The sequence below is a fragment of the Papio anubis genome, chromosome 7 (assembly GCF_008728515.1).
Source record: "Papio anubis isolate 15944 chromosome 7, Panubis1.0, whole genome shotgun sequence".
NCBI lineage: Eukaryota > Metazoa > Chordata > Mammalia > Primates > Cercopithecidae > Papio > Papio anubis.
In genome coordinates this window covers 124,925,313-124,945,047 of record NC_044982.1, presented here as the reverse complement: position 1 = coordinate 124,945,047, position 19,735 = coordinate 124,925,313, and the positions used below count along the sequence as shown (strand labels likewise).

Genomic DNA, 19,735 nt, shown 5'->3' with positions numbered 1-19,735 from the left:
TGAGCCACCGCACCTGGCCCCGTTTTTGAACTTTAAATAAATGGAGCTAAATAGTGTGTACTCTTGTATCTAGCTGTTTTTGTTTGTTTGTTTGTTTGTTTTTTGAGATGGAGTCTTGCTCTGTCACCCAGGCTGGAGTGCAGTGGTGCAATCTTGACCCACTGCAACCTCTGCCTTTGGGGTTCAAGTGATTGGCCGGCCTCAGCCTCCCAAGTAGCTGGGATTACAGGCGCGCACACTACCACACCCAGCTAATTTTTGTATTTTTAGTAGAGATGGGATTTCACCATGTTGGCCAAGCTGTCTTGAACTCCTGACCTCAAGCAATTTGCCTGCCTTGGCCTCTCAAAGTGCTGGGATTACAGGCGTGAGCCACCGTGCCCAGCCAGTGTCTAGCTTCTTTCAATTTATGAGATTCATCTCTATTCTGGACAGCTATACTTTCTCATTCTCATTGCTACACAGAATTTTATTAAGTGAATACATCACAATTTATCCATTCTAATATTTGGATAGTTACCAATTCCAATGCAACAGTGAACATTCTTGTATGTATTTTTGGTGAACATATTTACACATTTCTGTTTAGTATGTATCTAGGAGTTGAATTGCTGTGTCATAGAACATGCATATGTTCAACTTTAATTGATATGAGTTTGCAGTCCTGCCAGCAGTGTATGAGAGGTCTAATTCTTTTGTATCTTTGCTAACACTTCATATTTTCTTTTTCAGTTTAGCCATTCTGATTGGTATTTAGTGGTATTGCATTTTGTTTTCGTTTTTGCATTATTTTTACGAGAAATTGAGAACTTTTTCATATGCCTGTTAGTCATAGGACTATCTTTTGTTACGAAGTTCTTATTTAGGTTTTTTTTTTTTGCCCTTTTTTTTTTTTTTGAGATAGGATCTCACTCTGTTGCCCAGTGGCGCGAACTCAACTAACTGCAACCTCCACCTTCTGTTTGCCTGTTTTTCTATTGTATTATCTGTCCTTTTCTTACTGGTTTCTGATTGAGTCAACTTTATATTTATTTTTCTTATTTTATTGATTGCCCATATTTCCAAATCTGTGAATATCATCTGCTTTTAGAGGCATTCTTGTTTCTTATGATCTCCAATTTAGCTGTTTTTAAAGATGTCATATAAACAGATCTAACTGCTACATTTACCTTCCACTAGCCATAGTAATGGGCTGAAAGCTACTAGCAGAAAAGACAAGGTAATTACCAGCTAGTTTTTCTAGAGTATAACCTTTCCTTAGAAACTTGATTATAACTAATTTGTATTTCTTCCTTTCCCTGCCTTCTTTCTTTGTTCTTGGATAGTATATAAGTTGTTATTGAACAGAACTGAGCATTTTCTCCCTTGACTTTTTACATTGTCGTTAATTATTTGATGTTATTCTGATGTCTTTGTACAATTAGGCACAAGAGAACAGCAACTCCGTAAAGAAGAAGACAAAGTTTGTCAATTTATACACAAGAGAAGGACAGGACAGGCTTGCAGTCCTGCTCCCTGGTCGCCACCCTTGTGATTGCCTGGGCCAGAAGCACAAGCTCATCAATAACTGTCTGATCTGTGGGCGCATTGTCTGTGAACAAGAAGGCTCTGGCCCTTGCTTATTCTGTGGCACTCTGGTAAAGTATTTCTTTTCTATTTTATTTTACTGTGCTTTGTGTTAATATGCAGGGCCATTCAGATATCAAATAATTTCTCTTTTTCTTTTTTTTTTTTTTGTTGAGACAGAGTCTCACTCTGTTGCCCAGGCTGGAGTGCAGTGGCGCGATCTCGGCTCACTGCAAGCTCCGCCTCCCGGGTTCATGCTATTCTCCTGCCTCAGCCTTCTGAGTAGCTGGGACTACAGGCACCTGCCACCATGCCTGGCTAATTTTTTGTACTTTTAGTAGAGATGGAGTTTTACAGTGTTAGCCAGGATGGTCTCGATCTCCTGACCTCGTGATCCACCCACCTCGGCCTCCCAAAGTTCTGGGATTACAGGCATGAGCCACCGTGCCTGGCCTTCTCTTTTTCTTAGTAAATTTCTTCCCTAAAGTATCCAGTGAACTCGAGTAGCAGGGATATGATTAGTTAGAAACCCAAGGTTAGGCCAGGCAGGGTGGCGCACGCCTAAAGTCCCAACACTTTGGGAGGCCAAGGCGGGTTTTGGGAGGCTGAGGTGGGAGGATCCCTGGAGCCCAGGAGTTTCAGACCAGCCTGGGCAATGTAGGAAGACCCTATCTCTACAAAAAAAATATATTTTTTTAATTAGTTGGGCTGGTGTGGTGGTGCGCACCTGTGGTAGCAGTTACATGAGGGGCTAAAGTGGGAGCTTCACGTGATCCCAGGACGTCCAGGCTGCAGTGAGAGAGTGAGTCCTTGTCTCAGAAGAAAGAAAGAAACCCCAGGTTATATCCTACTACTCAGGCCATTAATGAGAAGGGTTTTGAGAACATGCATTGTTGAGAGATCCAAGTCTTCTTGTGTCAGATTAACTTTAAGAAAACTATAGGGCCTGAAATGTCAAAATTTTTTGTCTAAGTCTTCAGTTCTGGTGTGGCTCCTAGCCCTAGGAGAACAGGGACACTGTGACAGAATCCTCAGGTCATTATAGCTTCTATTTCCAGGATACCACCTTGTCATAGCTCTGGTTTGTCTGAGAGAATGACCTCAAGAATGTAGTGATAATGACTCACAAAAACCCTTAATGAGCTATCTAGAAAGCTAATTTTACCAAGTTGAGCTGGCTGGCAGAAGCAGTGACATTTGGTGTTGGTAAAGGCATCCATTTTATATTACTTCATTTTCTCCTCTTTTCTGATGGGGCCCTTAATTTTTTCTTTTCTTTTTTTTTTTTTTGAGATGGAGTCTCACTCTGTCGCCCAGGCTGGAGTGCAGTGGCGTAATCTCAGCTCACTGTAACCTCCGCCTCCTGGGTTTAAGCAGTTCTCTTGTCTCAGCCTCCCTAGTAGCTGGGACAACGGGTGCACACCACCATGCCCGGCTAATTTTTTGTATTTTTAGTAGAGACAGGGTTTCACCATATTGGTCAAGCTGGTCTCGGAACTCCTGACCTCAGGTGATCCACCCTCCTCAGCCTCCCAAAGTGCTGGGATTACAGGTGTGAGCCACCGTGCCTAGTGAAACCCTTAATTTTTTCATATGCTCAGAATAAGCTGATAGACAATGGATGACCTGAAAAATGTAGTGTCTACTAATAAAAGTGTCCATTAAATGGCAGTAAATCTCCTCCCATATGGAGCTTTCTCTTTAGAGCAAGCTCCTATAGCTGCTGGCAGGAATTCTGTGTGTCATTGAGGCAACTACTAGGAAGTATTGTACAGTGTTTTCTCCTAGGTCCTTGAATCTTTTAGTTCAAGAAACAATGTAAAACAGATTGGCCTTGAAGTCTGTTTGTTTGTTTGTTTGTTTTTGAGACGGAGTCTCGTTCTCTTGCCCAGCCTGGAGTGCAGTGGCTCACTGCAACTTCCGCCTCCCAGCTTCAAGCGATTCTCCTGCCTCAGCCTCTCGAGTAGCTGGGATTACAGGTGCCCACTACCACGCCCAGCTAATTTTTGTATTTTTAGTAGAGACAGGGTTTCTCCATATTGACCAGGTTGATCTTGAACTCGTGACCTCAGGTGATCCACCTGTCTTGGCCTCCCAAAGTGCTGGGATTACAGGCGTGAACCACTGCACCTGTCCCTTGTTTGTTTTTTAGACAGTCTCAGGCCAGGCATGATGGCTTATGTCTGTAATCCCAGCACTTTGGGAGGCTGAGTTGGAAGGATGACTTGAGCCTGGGAGGTGGAGGTTGCAGTGAGCAGAGATGGTGCCACCGCACTCCCATCTGGATGACAAAGCCACACCCTGACTCAAAAAGAAAAAAAGAAGAAAAAATAACTTACTTTCAAAGGATAAATATTTCCCACTGTTGAGAATACTGGATAAAACATATGATATTTTACCATAAAAAGTAACCCAGTTCTAATCATGAAGTCCAAATCAGACAAGAGAAGTTAATTATAAGAAGATGTCTTATTAAAAAGAACCAAAAGCCAGGTATGGTGGCTGATGCCTATAATCCCATTGCTTTCAGAGGCTGAGGAGGGAAGACTACTTGAGCCCAGGAATTCAGGACCAGCCTGGGCAACATGGCAAAACCCTGTATCTACAAAGAAGTCCCAGCTCCTGAGTAGCTGGGACTACAGGCACACACCACCATGCCAGGCTAATTTTTATATTTTTTTGTTGAGATGGGATTTGGCCATGTTGCCCAGGCTGGTCTCGAATTCCTGCACTCAAGCAATCTGCCTCAGCCTCCCAAAGTGCTGGGATTACAGTCATGAGCCACTGTGCCCAGCCTTTTTATTTTCTAAACCATTAAGTCATTCAGGGAGATGTGCAGTGATATAAGTTTTTTGTTTGGTTCATAAAAAAGAAATGGAAAGAGATCTGGAGAAAAACTCATTTGCATTTTTATATTTTGATGTGTTTGGATTAAAAAACACCAGTAGTCTCATAATTTTACCCCATCTAATGTGTAATTTCAGGTTACTTTTAGATATATCAAGAAAACAATATAATTTAACTATTGGATCACATGTCTTACTCTTATTATTTTACAGGTGTGTACTCATGAGGAACAAGATATTTTACAGCGTGACTCAAACAAGAGCCAGAAACTGCTAAAGAAACTCATGTCAGGTAGACAGCAATCTTCTAACTGGATGACTCGGGTGATGGGTGTCTTGTTGCGTCTGTGGTTGTTTCCCTTTTCTGTATTCTGGAGTGCAAGATGCAGTTTATTCACTCATTCTCTGTTTTTGTTTTTGTTTTCGTTTTTTTGAGATGGAGTCTCACTCTTATCACCCAGGCTGGAGTGCAGTGCGCGATCTCGGCTCTCTGCAACCTCCGCCTCCTGGATTCAAGTGATTCTCCTGCCTCAAACTTCCGAGTAGCTGGGATTGCAGGTGTGTGCCATCACATGTGGCTAATATTTACTTTTTTTTTTTTTTTTGAGATGGAGTCTCGCTCTGTTGCCCTGGCTGCAGTGCAGTGGCACTGATCTCAGCTCACTGCAACCTCTGCCTCCTGGGTTCAACTGATTCTCCAGCCTTAGCCTCCCAAGTAGCTGGGACTACAGGCGCATGCCACCACACCTGGCTAATTTTTTGTATTTTTAGTAAAGACGAGGTTTCACCATGTTAGCCAGGATGGTCTTGATGTCTCGACCTCGTCGTCTGCCCACCTTGGCCTCCCAAAGTACTGAGATTACAGGCGTAAGCCACTGCGCCCAGCCAGTATTTACATTTTTTTAGTAGCAATGGGGTTTTGCCATGTTGGCCAGGCTGGTCTTGAACTCATTACCTCAAGTGATCCGCCTGCCTCGGCCTCCCAAAGCATTGGGATTACAGGTGTGACCCACTGTGCCTGGCCTATTCACTCATTCTATAAGCATCTATTTTTTAGAAAAATTATTAAGACTACATAACATTAAACAGCAAAATAAATATTAGTATTACATTATAATCTAAAGAATAAAATTAATATTCTTGCGACCATACTTGTATAAATAACTGAATAAGTTAATAAAATGGAGAAAGGACAATGCTTCTTATAAAAGAATTCCAGTTAATAAAGTGCAAGAAATGAAAATACCAGAAAATCACAATTAGAACACTGCAGTAGTAACTGCCACAAGCACGATCCACCAATGGACTGAAATTATTGTGTGAAAGTTTTAAGAACAAGAGATTTACAATGTCATGGAAGACAAGATTGAAGAAACGTCACAGATTAGACTAAGGATATATGTGACGACTAATTGCAGTATACATCCAGTATTGGATCCTAGAACAGAAAAATAACATTAATGGAAAAAAAAATGTTAAAATCCAAATAGTTTGTTCATAGTGTTATACCAATTTTTTTTTTTTTTTTTTTTTTGAGACTGAGTCTCGCTCTGTCACCCAGGCTGGAGTGCAGTGGCCGGATCTCAGCTCACTGCAAGCTCCGCCTCCCGGGTTTACGCCATTCTCCTGCCTCAGCCTCCCGAGTAGCTGGGACTACAGCCCGCCACCTCGCCCGGCTAGTTTTTGTATTTTTTAGTAGAGACGGGGTTTCACCATGTTAGCCAGGATGGTCTTGATCTCCTGACCTCGTGATTCGCCCGTCTCGACCTCCCAAAGTGCTGAGATTACAGGCTTGAGCCACCGCGCCCGGCCTATACCAATGTTAATTTCTTAGTTTTGATAATTATACTATGGTTTTGTAAGATAAGACAGTAACACTAAAGTAAGCTATGTGAAGGTTATATAGGAACTCTACTTATTTTCTAATTATTTTGTATGCCTTTATGCTTGAAACACACCTGACAAAAATAGTGAAGGACTTCCTTTTTTATTTTATATTTTTTTTTATTTTTTATTTTTGAGACGGAGTTTGCTCTTTTTGCCTAGGCTGGAGTGCAATGGTACAATCTCGGCTCACCGCAACCTCCGCCTCCCAGGTTCAAGCAATTCTCCTGCCTCAGCCTCCCGAGTAGCTGGGATTACAGACATGCGCCACTACCCTGGCTAATTTTGTGTTTTTAGTAGAGACAGGGTTTCTCCATGTTGGTCAGGCTGGTCTTGAACTTCCAACCTCAGGTGATCCACCCGCCTCAGCCTCCCAAAGTGCTGGGATTACAGGCGTGAGCCACCGTGCCCGGCCAACAATTTTTTTTTTTTCTTTTTCTGAGACAGAGTTTTGCTCTTGTTGCCCAGGCTGGAGTGCAATGGCACGATCTTGGCTCACTGCAACCTCCGCCACCTGGGTTCAAGTGATTCTCCTGCCTCAGTCTCTCGAGTAGCTGGGATTACAGGCATGTGCCACCATGCCTGGCCAATTTTTTTGTATTTTGAGTAGAGATGGGGTTTCCCCATATTGGCCAGGCTAGTCTGGAACTCCTGACCTCAGGTGATCCGCCCAGGTCAACCTCCCGAAGTGCTGGGATTACAGGCGTGAGCCACCGCACTCGGTCAGTTAAGGGCATTATTTTTATTTATTTTATTATTTATTCATTTATTTTTGAGATGGAGTTTCTCTCTATCTCCCAGGCTGGAGTGCAGTGGCGCAATCTCGGCTCACTGCAAGCTCCGCCTCCCGGGTTCACGCCATTCTCCTCCCTCAGCCTCCTGAGTAGCTGGGACTAGCTAGAGGCGCCCGCCACCACGCCCAGCTAATTTTTTTGTACAGCCGGTGTTTCACCATGTTAGCCAGTATGTTCTTGATCTCCTGACCTTGTGTTCCCCATGCCTCAGCCTCCCAAAGTGCTGGGATTACAGGCGTGAGCCACTGCAACCCCCGCCCCCCCATTTTTAATTTTTTTAGACGGAGTCTTGCTCTGTCGCCCGGGCTGGAGTGCAGTGGGCGATCTTGGCTCACTGCAACCTCCGCCTCCCGGGTTCAAGCAATTCTCCTGCCTCAGCCTCCCGAGTAGCTGGGACTAGAGGCGTGCGCCACTATGCCCAGCTAAATTTTGTGTTTTTAGTAGAGATGGGATTTCACCAAGTTGGTTGGCCAGGATGGTCTTGATCTGTTGACTTCGTGATCCACCTGCCTCGGCCTCCCAAAGTGCTGGAATTACAGGCATGAGCCACCGCTCCCGGCAGTTAAGGACATTATTAAAAGGAAAAACAATATACTCATTACCCACTACTTAACGCAAATATTTCATTTTGTTACTGCCTTGGTTCATAGTACTTTTTGTTTTATATAGACAGATTGGTTGGGATTATAATGTAGTAATCTGTGTAAAAACATTTGTTTTTCCATTTTTCCAACTAATTCATAATTGGCTGCTATCTTACTATATATTCTTCATAATTGTTTTTAGTAGCTAAAAATAGTCTTTTAACTTGGTTTATTATAATATGATTATTTCCTAATTACTGGATATTTGTTTCCAAATTTTAAATAATATCACAAATCGTCACCTTTATTAAGATAGCTTTTGATTTATTTCCTTGTGATAAATTTCTAAGAATAATGTTACTACGTCAAATAATGTGATCTTTTTTTGACACTTGAGATGTATTTGCCAGATTATTTTGTCCAAATATCATATAAATCGCCGGGCATGGTAGCTTATGCCTGTAATCCCAGCACTTTGGGAAGCTGAGATGGGTGGATCACCTGAGGTCGGGAGTTCAAAACCAGCCTGACCAATGTGGAGAAACCCCGTCTGTACCAAAAATACAAAATTAGCTGGGCATGGTGGCACATGCCTGTAATCCCAGATACTTGAGAGGCTGGGGCTGGGAATTGCTTGAACCTGGGAAGCAGAGGTAGTGATGAGCCAAGGTTGTACCATTGCACGCCAGCCTGGGCAACAAAAGCAAAACTCCATCTCAAAAAAAAAAAAAAAAAAATCATACTAATCTATAGCAATATTAGCATTGTACCCAGAAACCTGTTCACTCTTGAGTTTTGACATTTCAAATTTGTTTTAGTTGTAAAAGGCTATAATTTTATTATTATTATTATTATTTTTGTTTGTTTGTTTGAGACGGAGTCTCTGTCACCTAGGCTGGAGTTCAGTGATGTGCTCTCGGCTCACTGCAACTTCTGCTTCCCAGGTTCAAGCAATTCTTCTGCCGCAGCCTCCTGAGTAGCTGGGATTACAGGCGCCTGCCACCACACCCAGCTAATTTTCGCATTTTTAGTAGAGACAGAGTTTTGCCATGTTGGCCAGGCCTCCTGACCTCAGATGATCCACCCACCTCAGCCTCCCAAAGTGCTGGGATTACAGGCATGAGCCACCGCGCCGGCCTGTAATTTTATTATTAAAGAGGTTGCACATGCCTCTATATTTTTTTCAATTAGATGTTAAGGTAATCATTCTGAGAAAAAATGGTTCTGATTCTACGTACTCTCCTTGTTTGTTTGTTTTTAGTCTCTGTCAGGCTGGAGTACATTGGTATGAACACATTTTACTGCAGCAATTCTCCTGCCTCAGCCTCCCAAGTAGCTGAGTCTACAGGCATGTACCACCGTGTCTGGCTAATTTTTAAATTGTTTGTACAGATGGGCTCTCATCATGTTGCCCAGGCTAGTCTTGAACTCCTAGACTCAAGTGATCCTCCCATCTCAGCCTTCCAAAGTGTTGCAATTACAGGAGTGAGCCACTGCACCCAGCCACCTAACCCATTTTGGATCTTGGGTGTATCATAATCTATGGCTCTCTTTTCTGGGATATATAAATTTATAATATGCTGTCAAAGAAGATAGCACAACCATGGAATCAATGTTGGCTTTAGAGTTATACTCGAGCTCAGATTTTGTTTCTAGGGACTAATTTCTTTCTTTCTTTCTTTTTTTTTTTTTTTTGAGATGGAGTCTTGCTCTGTCGCCCAGGCTGGAGTGCAGTGACGCGGTCTCGGCTCACTGCAAGCGTTGCACCCCGGGTTCACTCCATTCTCCTGCCTCAGATTCCCTAGTAGCTGGGACTACAGGTGTCCGCCACAACGCCTGGCTATTTTTTTGTATTTTTAGTGGAGACAGGGTTTCACCGTGTTAGCCAGGATGGTCTCGAACCTCAGCCCCCCAAAGTGCTGAGATTACGGGCATGAGCCACTGTGCCCGGCCACTTGTCTAATTTCTAACTGTGTGAACTCAGTACATTTATAGTCATCTCTGAACTTTAGTTACTTTATCTGTAAAATAAAGATAATACAAACTGTCTTACAGGGTTATTGTGAAAATTAAATAGCATATATACTAAGTGCCTCAGCATTTAGCAGGTTCTTATTAAACTGAAACTGTTCATTTCTGCCCCTTTTGTGAAATTTTCTTTTTTTCTTCCATTATTTATTGTTTAGTTTTGATAATATAAAAGTATATTTGGGCTGGTGTGGTGGATCATGTTTGGAATCCCAGTACTTTGAGAGGCTGAGTTGGGAAGATTGCTTGAAGCCTGGACTTTGAGACCAGCCTGGGCAACATAGTGAGACCCCCTTTCTACAAAAATTTAAAAATTCAGACACAATGGCATGTGCCTGTTGTCTCAGCTACTCAGGAGGCTGAGGTGAGAGGATCGCTTGAGCCTAAGTTTGAGACTGCAGTGAGCTATGATCACACCACTGCACTCCAGACTGGGCAACAGCATTAGATCCTGTCTTGAAAAAACGTATATTTAAAGGTAATATTCAGCAAATTTTTTCACTGAGAAGGCATTTTTATGTCACATTCTTAAATACTTTGGTGCCCTTAGTGAACCAAATTTTTATAAAGGAAGAAAAGATCCCTACCATTTATTGAAAACCTGTCATGTGTCAAGCACTGCTTAATGCTGTACAAGTAAGTCCTGGACTGTGTACTTGTTTTCCGTTGAAATGAAGGCTCCAGGCCATCAGGCCAGAACCAGATCTTCTGATGTTTTGTTCTTTGTTGCACACTGGTACAACTAATTTGTATTTAGAGGCTGACACCATTTGACTTCCTTATTGAATTTCAGGGGTGGAGAATTCTGGAAAGGTGGACATCTCTACCAAGGACCTTCTTCCTCATCAAGAATTGCGAATTAAGTCTGGTCTGGAGAAGGCTATCAAGCATAAAGACAAACTGTTAGAGTTTGACAGAACTAGGTATGAAAGGGTTAGAATAACAAATGCTAAGAAATAAACTAGTCTACAGATTCTGGCCATTATTTTGGTACTTGATACCTTCTCAAAGTGGAGTGTGAAAGAGTTAATAGCAAAAGAAGAGCTGGATGCTCTACATAGGAGGCCTACATCTTGTTTTTTAATCCATGTTTGAATAATATAGGCTCCCACCAAAAGAATCCTGTCCCGTAGCATTTTTTGATTCCTGGTAAATGTTAGTCTATCCCCTGGACAATTGATGTGACTTGACATAATTCACCACTTGTTTTACTTGTAGCCATTCATTCACTCACCTGTATTAGAGTACCTATTATGTGCAAACTGTTAGGCTGGGCTGTGGAGAATCTGTAAGGAATTGCCTCTGGGAGAACACAGGTTATGCCCTATCATAGGAAGGCATGATTTACCCTTCTTCTTTCCTTTGACTAAATTTGTTTTTTGATTCAATAATCAGTATATTAAAATACAACTAAATTGACATTATACTCCTGCATTATTACTGTGTAGCCCATTGACTTCTCTCTGTGAGATAGATTTATGATAATTCTGTTTTTGACTTCCTCCTTATTTTTTTCTTTTGAACAAAATATTCGTTGAAAACCAGTTGGTGGTAAAAAATGTTTGGATAGGATTTATATGTTCCCTTCTCAAATGACTCTGTGAGGGTCCTCAGAGAGACCCTGAATCTCTTATAACCTGAGAGTCTATTCCTGGCATTGTAATCTTTTGATGAGACATTCCTGCTACTTCCAAACCATTTGCTATGAATACATGAGATAAAATTTAGAAAACTATTCCTTAAATAAACCCATCAGAAGGTGTGTAACTCATATTCACTCTTCATCCTTTCAGTATCACATTTCACCATACTCAGTAAAACGTATTTTTAGAAATAGAAATGGAGGCCGGGTGTGGTGGCTCATGCCTGTAATCCCAGCACTTTGGGAGGCCGAGGCGGATGGATCACGAGGTCCGGAGATCCAGACCATCCTGGCTAACACAGTGAAACCCCGTCTCTACTAAAAATACAAAAAAATTAGCCGAGCGTAGTGGCGGGCACCTGTAGTCCCAGCTACTCAGGAGGCTGAGGCAGGAGAATGGTATGAACCCAGGAGGCGGAGGTTGTGGTGAGCTGAGATTGCGCCACTGCACTCTAGCCTAGGCGACAGAGCGAGACTCTGTCTCAAAAAAAAAAAAAAAAGAGAGAAATGGAATGCACTTCTTGATCAACAGAAACTGGAAAAGGGTCTCTCCCTGTTGTTGCTGCTTTGCTGGTGTGTTCATGGGTACCAGTTTCATTATCTAGGTTTTTGTATAAGACCAATTTCCACCAGGCACAGTGGCTCACGCCTGTAAGCCTAACACTTTGGGAGGCCAAGGCAGACGGATTGTTTGAACCTGAAAGTTTGAGAGTAGCCTGGGCAACATAGCAAAACCCCGTCTGTACAAAAAATACAGAAATTACCTAGGCATAATGTCATATGCCTGTAATCCCAGCTACTTGGGAGGCTGAGGTGGGAGGATCGATTGAGACTGGGAGGTGGAGGTTACAGTGAGCCGAGATTAATCCAGTGCATTCCAGCCTGGGTGTCATAGCGAGATTGTCTCAAAAAAAAAAAAAAAAAAAAAAAATTTCTTCCAGAGTACTGTTAAAAATGTTTCTATTCTAAGTCTGCTTTATTTTTGTTTTATTTTTGTGTGTGTATGATCTGCCAGCCTCAGTCTCCCAAAGTGCTGGAATTACAGGTGTGAGCCACTGCACCTGGCCTAAGAAGACAAAATTTTTTTACAATTCTAGCTGAGTATGAAAATTTGAAGTCAATATATGAATCTAACTTCAGTATTTCCCTTATGTCTATTTATGTCACTATTTGTAATTATGGGGAAACTTAATCTTAACTGGATTTATGACATTGGAGTAATCACTCAACTTCTGTAAGCCCCAGGCTTATTATATGTAGAATGAGAGGATTAGACCATCAAGATTGCTTCCAGTTTTTAGTTTCTCTGTCAGTATGATCTTAGAAATAGGCCTGATTGTCATATCTTGGAACTTGGCCCCAGTGCATTAGTAAGAGCCTGCAAAGTGGGGTATAGGTAATACCATATAGTATAGGGTAATAGAATGTCTTAAGAGTAAATAGTTGGCCAGGCGCAGTGACTCACACCTGTAATCCTAGCACTTTGGGAGGCCAAGGTGGGTGGATCACAAGGCCAGGAGTTCAAGACCAGCCTGGCCAAGATGGTGAAACCCCTTCCCTACTAAAAATACAAAACTTAGCCAGGCATGGTGTCGCGCCTGTAATCCCAGCCACTTGGGAGGCTGAGGCCTAGAGAATTGCTTGAACTGAGGAGGCAGTCATGCCACTGCACTCCACCCTGGGCGAGAGAGCAAGACTTTGTCTCAAAAAAAAAAGAAAAAAGTAAATAGTTAAGCTACAGAACTGAGACTTCAGCATAGAACTCCAGTAAGCAAATAAGCCTAGGAAGAATAGACTGGATCCCAGTTACAGAGGGACTAGGATACTTAGTAAGCTGTCAGACATGAACTCAGATGCAGCAAAACTAGGCTGAAGCCCAGCTTTCAGAAGGCAGAGGCTGGACTAATATGAAAGGTAGAAGGAAAATGGATTACGGTGCTGTGTCTTTTCTTGCCTGAGGTTGAGATAAGTTCTAAGAGCTGAGCCTACACTGGAAATAAAACATATGCAGAGCTTGACTTGATTTTGGAATATATTTGAGATACGAAGCTACCTTGAAACTGTTTTCCAATAATCGGTCCTTATTTGTCAACAGATGACCTAATTACCATGTGTTCCCTTTTTCTCAGTATTCGAAGGACCCAAGTCATTGATGATGAGTCAGATTACTTTGCCAGTGATTCTAACCAATGGTTGTCCAAACTTGAGCGGGAAACCTTGCAGAAGCGAGAGGAGGAGCTGAGAGAACTTCGACACGCCTCTCGACTTTCTAAGAAGGTCACCATTGACTTTGCAGGAAGGAAGATCCTGGAAGAAGAAAATTCACTAGCGGAATATCATAGCAGGTGAGTGAGCAGCACTAGGAAGGGTGTCAAAGAAGGAATAGGTTGACCATAAAGGATTTTCCCTTTCTAGTGGATCTTTTATTTTTGTTGATTTAAAAAATGTGTTTATTTGGAATAGGAAGCATATAAGAATAGCTAAGAAAAAGTTTTTAAATGAACACTCCTACCAGATAATTACTGATTTTTGTAGGGTTTTTTTTGAGATGGAGTCTCGCTTTGTTGCCCAGGCTGCAGCACAGTGACTCGATCTTGGCTCACTGCAACCTCCGCTCCTGGGTTCAAGCCATTCTCCTACCTCAGCCCCTTGAGTAGCTGGGATTACAGGTGCGTGCCACCATGCCCAGCTAATTTTTGTATTTTTAGTAGAGACAGGTTTTCACCATGTTGGCCAGGCTGGTCTCAAACTCCTGACCTCAAGTGATCCACCTGCCTCAGCCTCCCAAGTTGCTGGGATTATAGGCATGAGTCCCTTTGCCCAGCAAAAAAAAATTTTTAAAACAATGAGATATAGTTTGGGCACAGAAATAGGTTAATGAAACAGAATCCAGAAAGAGATTGGTATGTTTACATTGCATGTGTATGTGTGCACGGGTATGTGTGTATATATGTGAGTTTAGTAATCAATAAAGCTAACATTTTTAATCACTAAAGAAATAATTAAAATTGTTTTTTGGAATAATTGGCCTGTTTGGAAAAAAATCTAGGTAATGTCTCTACCTCAAACCATTCTATGATGCTGTAATAAGTTTCACTACAGAGTTAAATATAAATAATATAAAGGGATCAGAAAGAAATACAGAATCATAGGAGAATATAATTATAGTCTTGGTGTGATAAAGCTCTTCCGAAGCAAGATACAAAATCCTGAAGTCATGCCTGTATAAGATATTTTAAATAAAAAGACAGTACCAAGTTGGAAGAAAGTATTTTAAGTAGTTTTAACAGTCAACGGAGCAATATCCATACTATATAAGTAAGAACTCTAGCAAATTAAAAGAAAACAACCAAAAACTCCAGCAGAAAAATGGACAAAAACTAAGAACAAACCATTTACAAGTGGGGACGTACAAATAGCCAATAACATTTGAAAAGCTGTTCAACTAGCCATCAGGAAATACAGATTTAAAAACATAATGTGTCAGGTTTTTTTTGGTGCATCAAATTTGGCTTAAATTTTTTTAAAAAAATACTGCATATTGTGTGGATATAGGAAAATGGGGATATTCTGTTACTGTGAATGGGAGTATTAAAATGGTGTAGCCTACATACTGTAGGATTTTAACTATTCAGTAGTTTCCAGGGATTAGAAGAGAGGGAGGAATAAGTAGAAGGAGCACAGAGAAGATTTTTTAAGGCAGTGAAACTACTCTGTATGGCCGGGCGCGGTGGCTCAAGCCTGTAATCCCAGCACTTTGGGAGGCCGAGACGGGAGGATCACGAGGTCAGGAGATCCAGACCATCCTGGCTAACATGGTGAAACCCCGTCTCTACTTAAAAAAAAAATACAAAAAACTAGCCGGGCGCGGTGGCGGGCGCCTGTAGTCCCAGCTAGTCGGGAGGCTGAGGCAGGAGAATGGCGTGAACCCGGGAGGCGGAGCTTGCAGTGAGCAGAGATTCGGCCACTGCACTCCAGCCTGGGCGGCAGAGCAAGACTCCGTCTCAAAAAAAAAAAAAAGAAAAGAAACTACTCTGTATGTAATTATAATGGTAAATATATGTCATTATAAATTTGTCGGCTGGGCGCGGTGGCTCAAGCCTGTAATCCCAGCACTTTGGGAGGCCGAGACGGGCAGATCACGAGGTCAGGAGATCGAGACCATCCTGGCTAACATGGTGAAACCCCGTCTCTACTAAAAAATACAAAAAAAAAACTAGCCGGGCGAGGTGGCGGGCGCCTGTAGTCCCAGCTACTCGGGAGGCTGAGGCAGGAGAATGGCATAAACCCGGGAGGCGGAGCTTGCAGTGAGCTGAGATCCGGCCACTGCACTCCAGCCCAGGCGACAGAGCGACACTCCATCTCAAAAAATAAAAATAAAAATAAATTTGTCCAAACCCATAAATTGTACAACACCAGGAGTGAACACTAATGTAAACCATGGCTTTTGGGTGCTAATGATGTGTCAGTGTAGGTTGATCAGTTGTAACAAATGTATCACTCTGGTGAGGGATGCTAATAATGGTGGAGCCTATGTATTTGGGAGGTCTTGGGGAATGTGGATAACCTCTGTATATTCTTCTCAGTTTTGCTCTGAACCTAAAACTGATCTAAAAAATAAAACCTAAGGCTGGGTGCAGTGGCTCACACCTGTAATTTCAGCACTTTGGGAGGCCAAAGTGGGAGGATCACTTGAGGCCAGGAGTTCAAGACCAGCCTGGGCAACATATTGAGACCCCACCTTAAAAATAAAGTCTATTAGGCCGGGTGCGGTGGCTCAAGCCTGTAATCCCAGCACTTAGGGAGGCCGAGGCGGGCGGATCACAAGGTCAAGGAGTTCGAGACCAGCCTGGCCAATATGGTGAAACCCCGTCTCTACTGAAAATACAAAAGTTAGCCAGGAGTGGTGGCGGACACCTGTAGTCCCAGCTACTCGGGAGGCTGAGGCAGGAGAATCGCTTGAACCCAGGAGGTGGAGGTGGTAGTGAGCCATCATTGGGCCACTGTACTCCAGCCTGGGAGATAGAGCGAGACGCCGTCTCAAAAAAAAAAAAAGAAAAGTCTATTAAACATAAATACATAAACAAAAAAGTTACAACTTTTTAGAAGATAATATTTAAATTGTGCATTCTTTGACTTACCAGCTACACACCAGATATCAATATAACAATTTCATTTTCCCTTGTCAAAGATGTTTAAAAAATATTTGCCATTCTGAGACATGAAAAATGATATTTCATTCTAATTTTTATTCACATTCCTTTGCTTTAGTTGTATGCTAGTAAGTTTGAGTGTTCTAAAAATGTGTTCATTTGCTTTTTATTATTTCTTTTATAGATTCTAGAGTTCTGGATATACTTATCATTATACTGTGTAAAATCTATTCCCCTCTTTCAGATCTCATTGTCCCCACCCTATTTTAGACTCACCTCATCATAAAAATTCTTGTACTTTTTAAAAGCTTCAGACCTTTGTTTCTGATTTTTCCTTGGTTTGGAAATTCCTCCCCCAATCTTTGCATTTCACATACCTACCTCTCCCTTGAACCTACATGATACAACATGTTGGATGAAGGAATAATAACCACTAAACGGATTGTGCCTGTTTCATAGTAATTATTACATCCCCTCATGTATGATTCATCATCTGTACGGCTGTCTTAAATCTGCCACTTGGATTGAAAGCCTCTTAAGAAAAAAAAACAAAAAGCCTCTTGAAGGCAGGAACAGTGTCTTCTCCACCTTTTAAGCTGCCTTACATATGAGATATTCCTAACAACATATATTGAATTGAACTGAAGGTCAAGTTTAGCCTTTCCCGTTAGTTGAAGCTTTTCATTATGGTGTGCCTCAGAATTATTATTGTTATCCACAAACGTTTGTCAAGCATCCAACAGGAGCATTGATAGAGTAGCAAGTACTGTACAGCTATAGAATGAATTAAGATAGGGTTCCTTCAGGGCTTATGATCTCTTACTAACTAACCAGTAGGTTTCCACAATCTTTAAATGAAAATCATCACATTCTTTTATAGGTTTAGAGCCAGATATCCAGTGCCAACATCATAGGCACGGGATAACATAGGATATATCCAATGGTTGTTTAGATAGTAGGTAATATAGGACCTTAGAGAAAGGATTAAGCATTTTTGTGCTGGGCCAGTAGGGTACCTCTTTATAACTTCTGAGCCTTCAAGCAAAGATAGAATGCAGACCAGTGAGCAGGAGTGGAGAAAGGACTGCTGAGTAGGCAGAGGAATAACTGTATAGGTTGTATTGAGAAGATGAGCTGCCATAGAATACTCTTCTGTGGGTCAGGGTATTCCTAGGCAACTTTTTCTTTTTTTTTTTTCTTTTTGTGACAGGGCCTTATTGACTGTTGCCCAAGCTGGAGGGCAGTGGCACCTCGAACTCCTGGGCTCAAGAGATCCTCCCATCTCATCCTCCCAAGTAGCTGGGACTACAGGTGTGAGCCACCACGCCCAGCTAATTTATTTTTTTGTAGAACCAGGCTCTCTATGTTGCCCAAGCTGGTCTCAAACTCCAGGCCTCAAGTGATCCTCCCTCTTTGGCCTATGATAGTGTTGGAATTACAGGTATGAGCCACCACTCCTGACCTCTAGGCAGCTTTTCTGGTCTTGGCCTGTTTAATGATCTTGTTGAGCAGGTGAATGACTGTAGTGTGCCTTGTGTATTTTCTTGGTATTCTGGAACTTTATTTTATTTTATTTTATTTTTTGAGACAGAATCTCGCTCTATTGCCCAGGTTGGAGTACAGTGGCACAATCTTGGCTCACTGCAACCTCCTCCTTGCAGTTTCAAGTGATTCTCCTGCCTCAGCCTCCCGAGTAGCTGGGACTGCAGGCATGTGCCACCATGCTAAGCTAATTTTTGTATTTTTAGTAGAGACGGGGTTTCACCATATTGGCCAGGATGGTCTCAATCTCTTGACCTTGTGATCCACCCACCTTGGCCTCCCAAGTGCTGGAATTACAGGAGTGAGCCACTGTGCTTGGACATTCTGGAACATTTATTAACTCATATTCCTTAGGGTTTTTGGTATGAGAAGGGGTTGGAGTAGGAAGTAGGGAAGGTCATCCATAGACTCCTCTTTATATTCCAAATTTTATTACTATTAAAGCATTTTATGTTGATGGTAAGGACATTCTGAGCATAGAACATTACCAATTGTTGCATCCTTTTGGTTTATTATCACAGACTAGATGAGACAATACAGGCCATTGCCAATGGAACCTTGAACCAGCCACTGACCAAATTGGATAGATCTTCTGAAGAGCCTTTGGGAGTTCTGGTAAATCCCAACATGTACCAGTCCCCTCCCCAGGTTAGTGGACCTTTGCTCTAACTGTTAATAAGAGAAGTTTGGCCCTAAATTTGCCTTCTTTTAAGTATGTATATTTCATAGACTTTAGATACCAATCAGCTATCTCAACACACCTGCCAACCTTATTCTCTGGCTCACGTTTTTTCCATTTTTATTGTAGTACTTCTGACAAATTGACCTGTTTTATCTTCCAAGTGTTTCCCAAGAAAGAGTTAAGTACTATAGAAATTTAGACAAAAATACCGTGGTCGTTTTGTTAATGTTTTTATTTTATTTTATTTTATTATTTTTATGTTATGTTATGTTATGTTATGTTATGTTATGTTATTTTTTTTGAGGCGGGTCTCCTCTATCCTGGGCTGCAAAGATTGCAGCGATCTCGGCTCTGCAAGCTCGCCTCCCGAGGAGTTCATGTTCTCCTGCCTCAGCATCCCGAGTAGCTGGGACTACAGGCCGCCACCATGCCGGTAATTTTTTGTATTTTTTGAACAGAGGCAGGTTTCACCCGTGTTAGCCGGATAGTGGTCCTGACCTCCTTGATCCACCTACCTCGGCCTCCCAAAGTGCTGGGATTACAGACGTGAGCCACTGCGCCTGGTCTCTTTATCTTTTATAGAATATGGGTAGTCCCATAGAGTGGTGTTTTAAATTAATTTATCAGTTCACTCATTATCATTATCCTTTGTTTTACTATCCAGTATATTGAAACTCTACTATGGATAAGCACAATAATAAGTGATCAAGCAGACACTGATTCTATCCTCAAATAACTCACAAACTAGTAGGGATAAAGATCTATGTAAGCAGCTCTAATAAATGCTAATAGAGTATAAGTATTAAGTGCTGTGGAAATCCAGAGGAGCAGGAGACTACTGCTAGCTGAGGGCAGTCAATGGGTTTTATAGGGAAGCTGGCATTCATTAAAAGTAAGTATTCACCAGGTGCACTTTGGGAGGCCGAGGCGGGCAGATTGCTTGAGCCTGGGAGTTCTAGACCAGCCTGAGCAACATGGCGAAACCCTGTCTCTACTAAAAATACAAAAATTAGC

The 19,735-nt window shown here is 42.0% G+C and overlaps 1 protein-coding gene across 6 annotated transcripts in view; it reads left to right on the top strand.

The window, feature by feature from the left end:
• TRIP4 (thyroid hormone receptor interactor 4) overlaps nt 1-19,735 on the top strand; it is a 76,163-nt gene that overhangs the window by 13,264 nt on the left and 43,164 nt on the right. For all 6 annotated transcript variants that reach the window (XM_031669236.1, XM_017960695.1, XM_021941747.1 and 3 more), the window contains exons 4-8: nt 1,425-1,637; nt 4,626-4,704; nt 10,496-10,625; nt 13,474-13,689; nt 18,561-18,687. In XM_031669236.1, the coding sequence (XP_031525096.1) occupies nt 1,425-1,637; nt 4,626-4,704; nt 10,496-10,625; nt 13,474-13,689; nt 18,561-18,687 (765 nt within the window). The remainder of the gene's footprint in view (nt 1-1,424; nt 1,638-4,625; nt 4,705-10,495; nt 10,626-13,473; nt 13,690-18,560; nt 18,688-19,735) is intronic.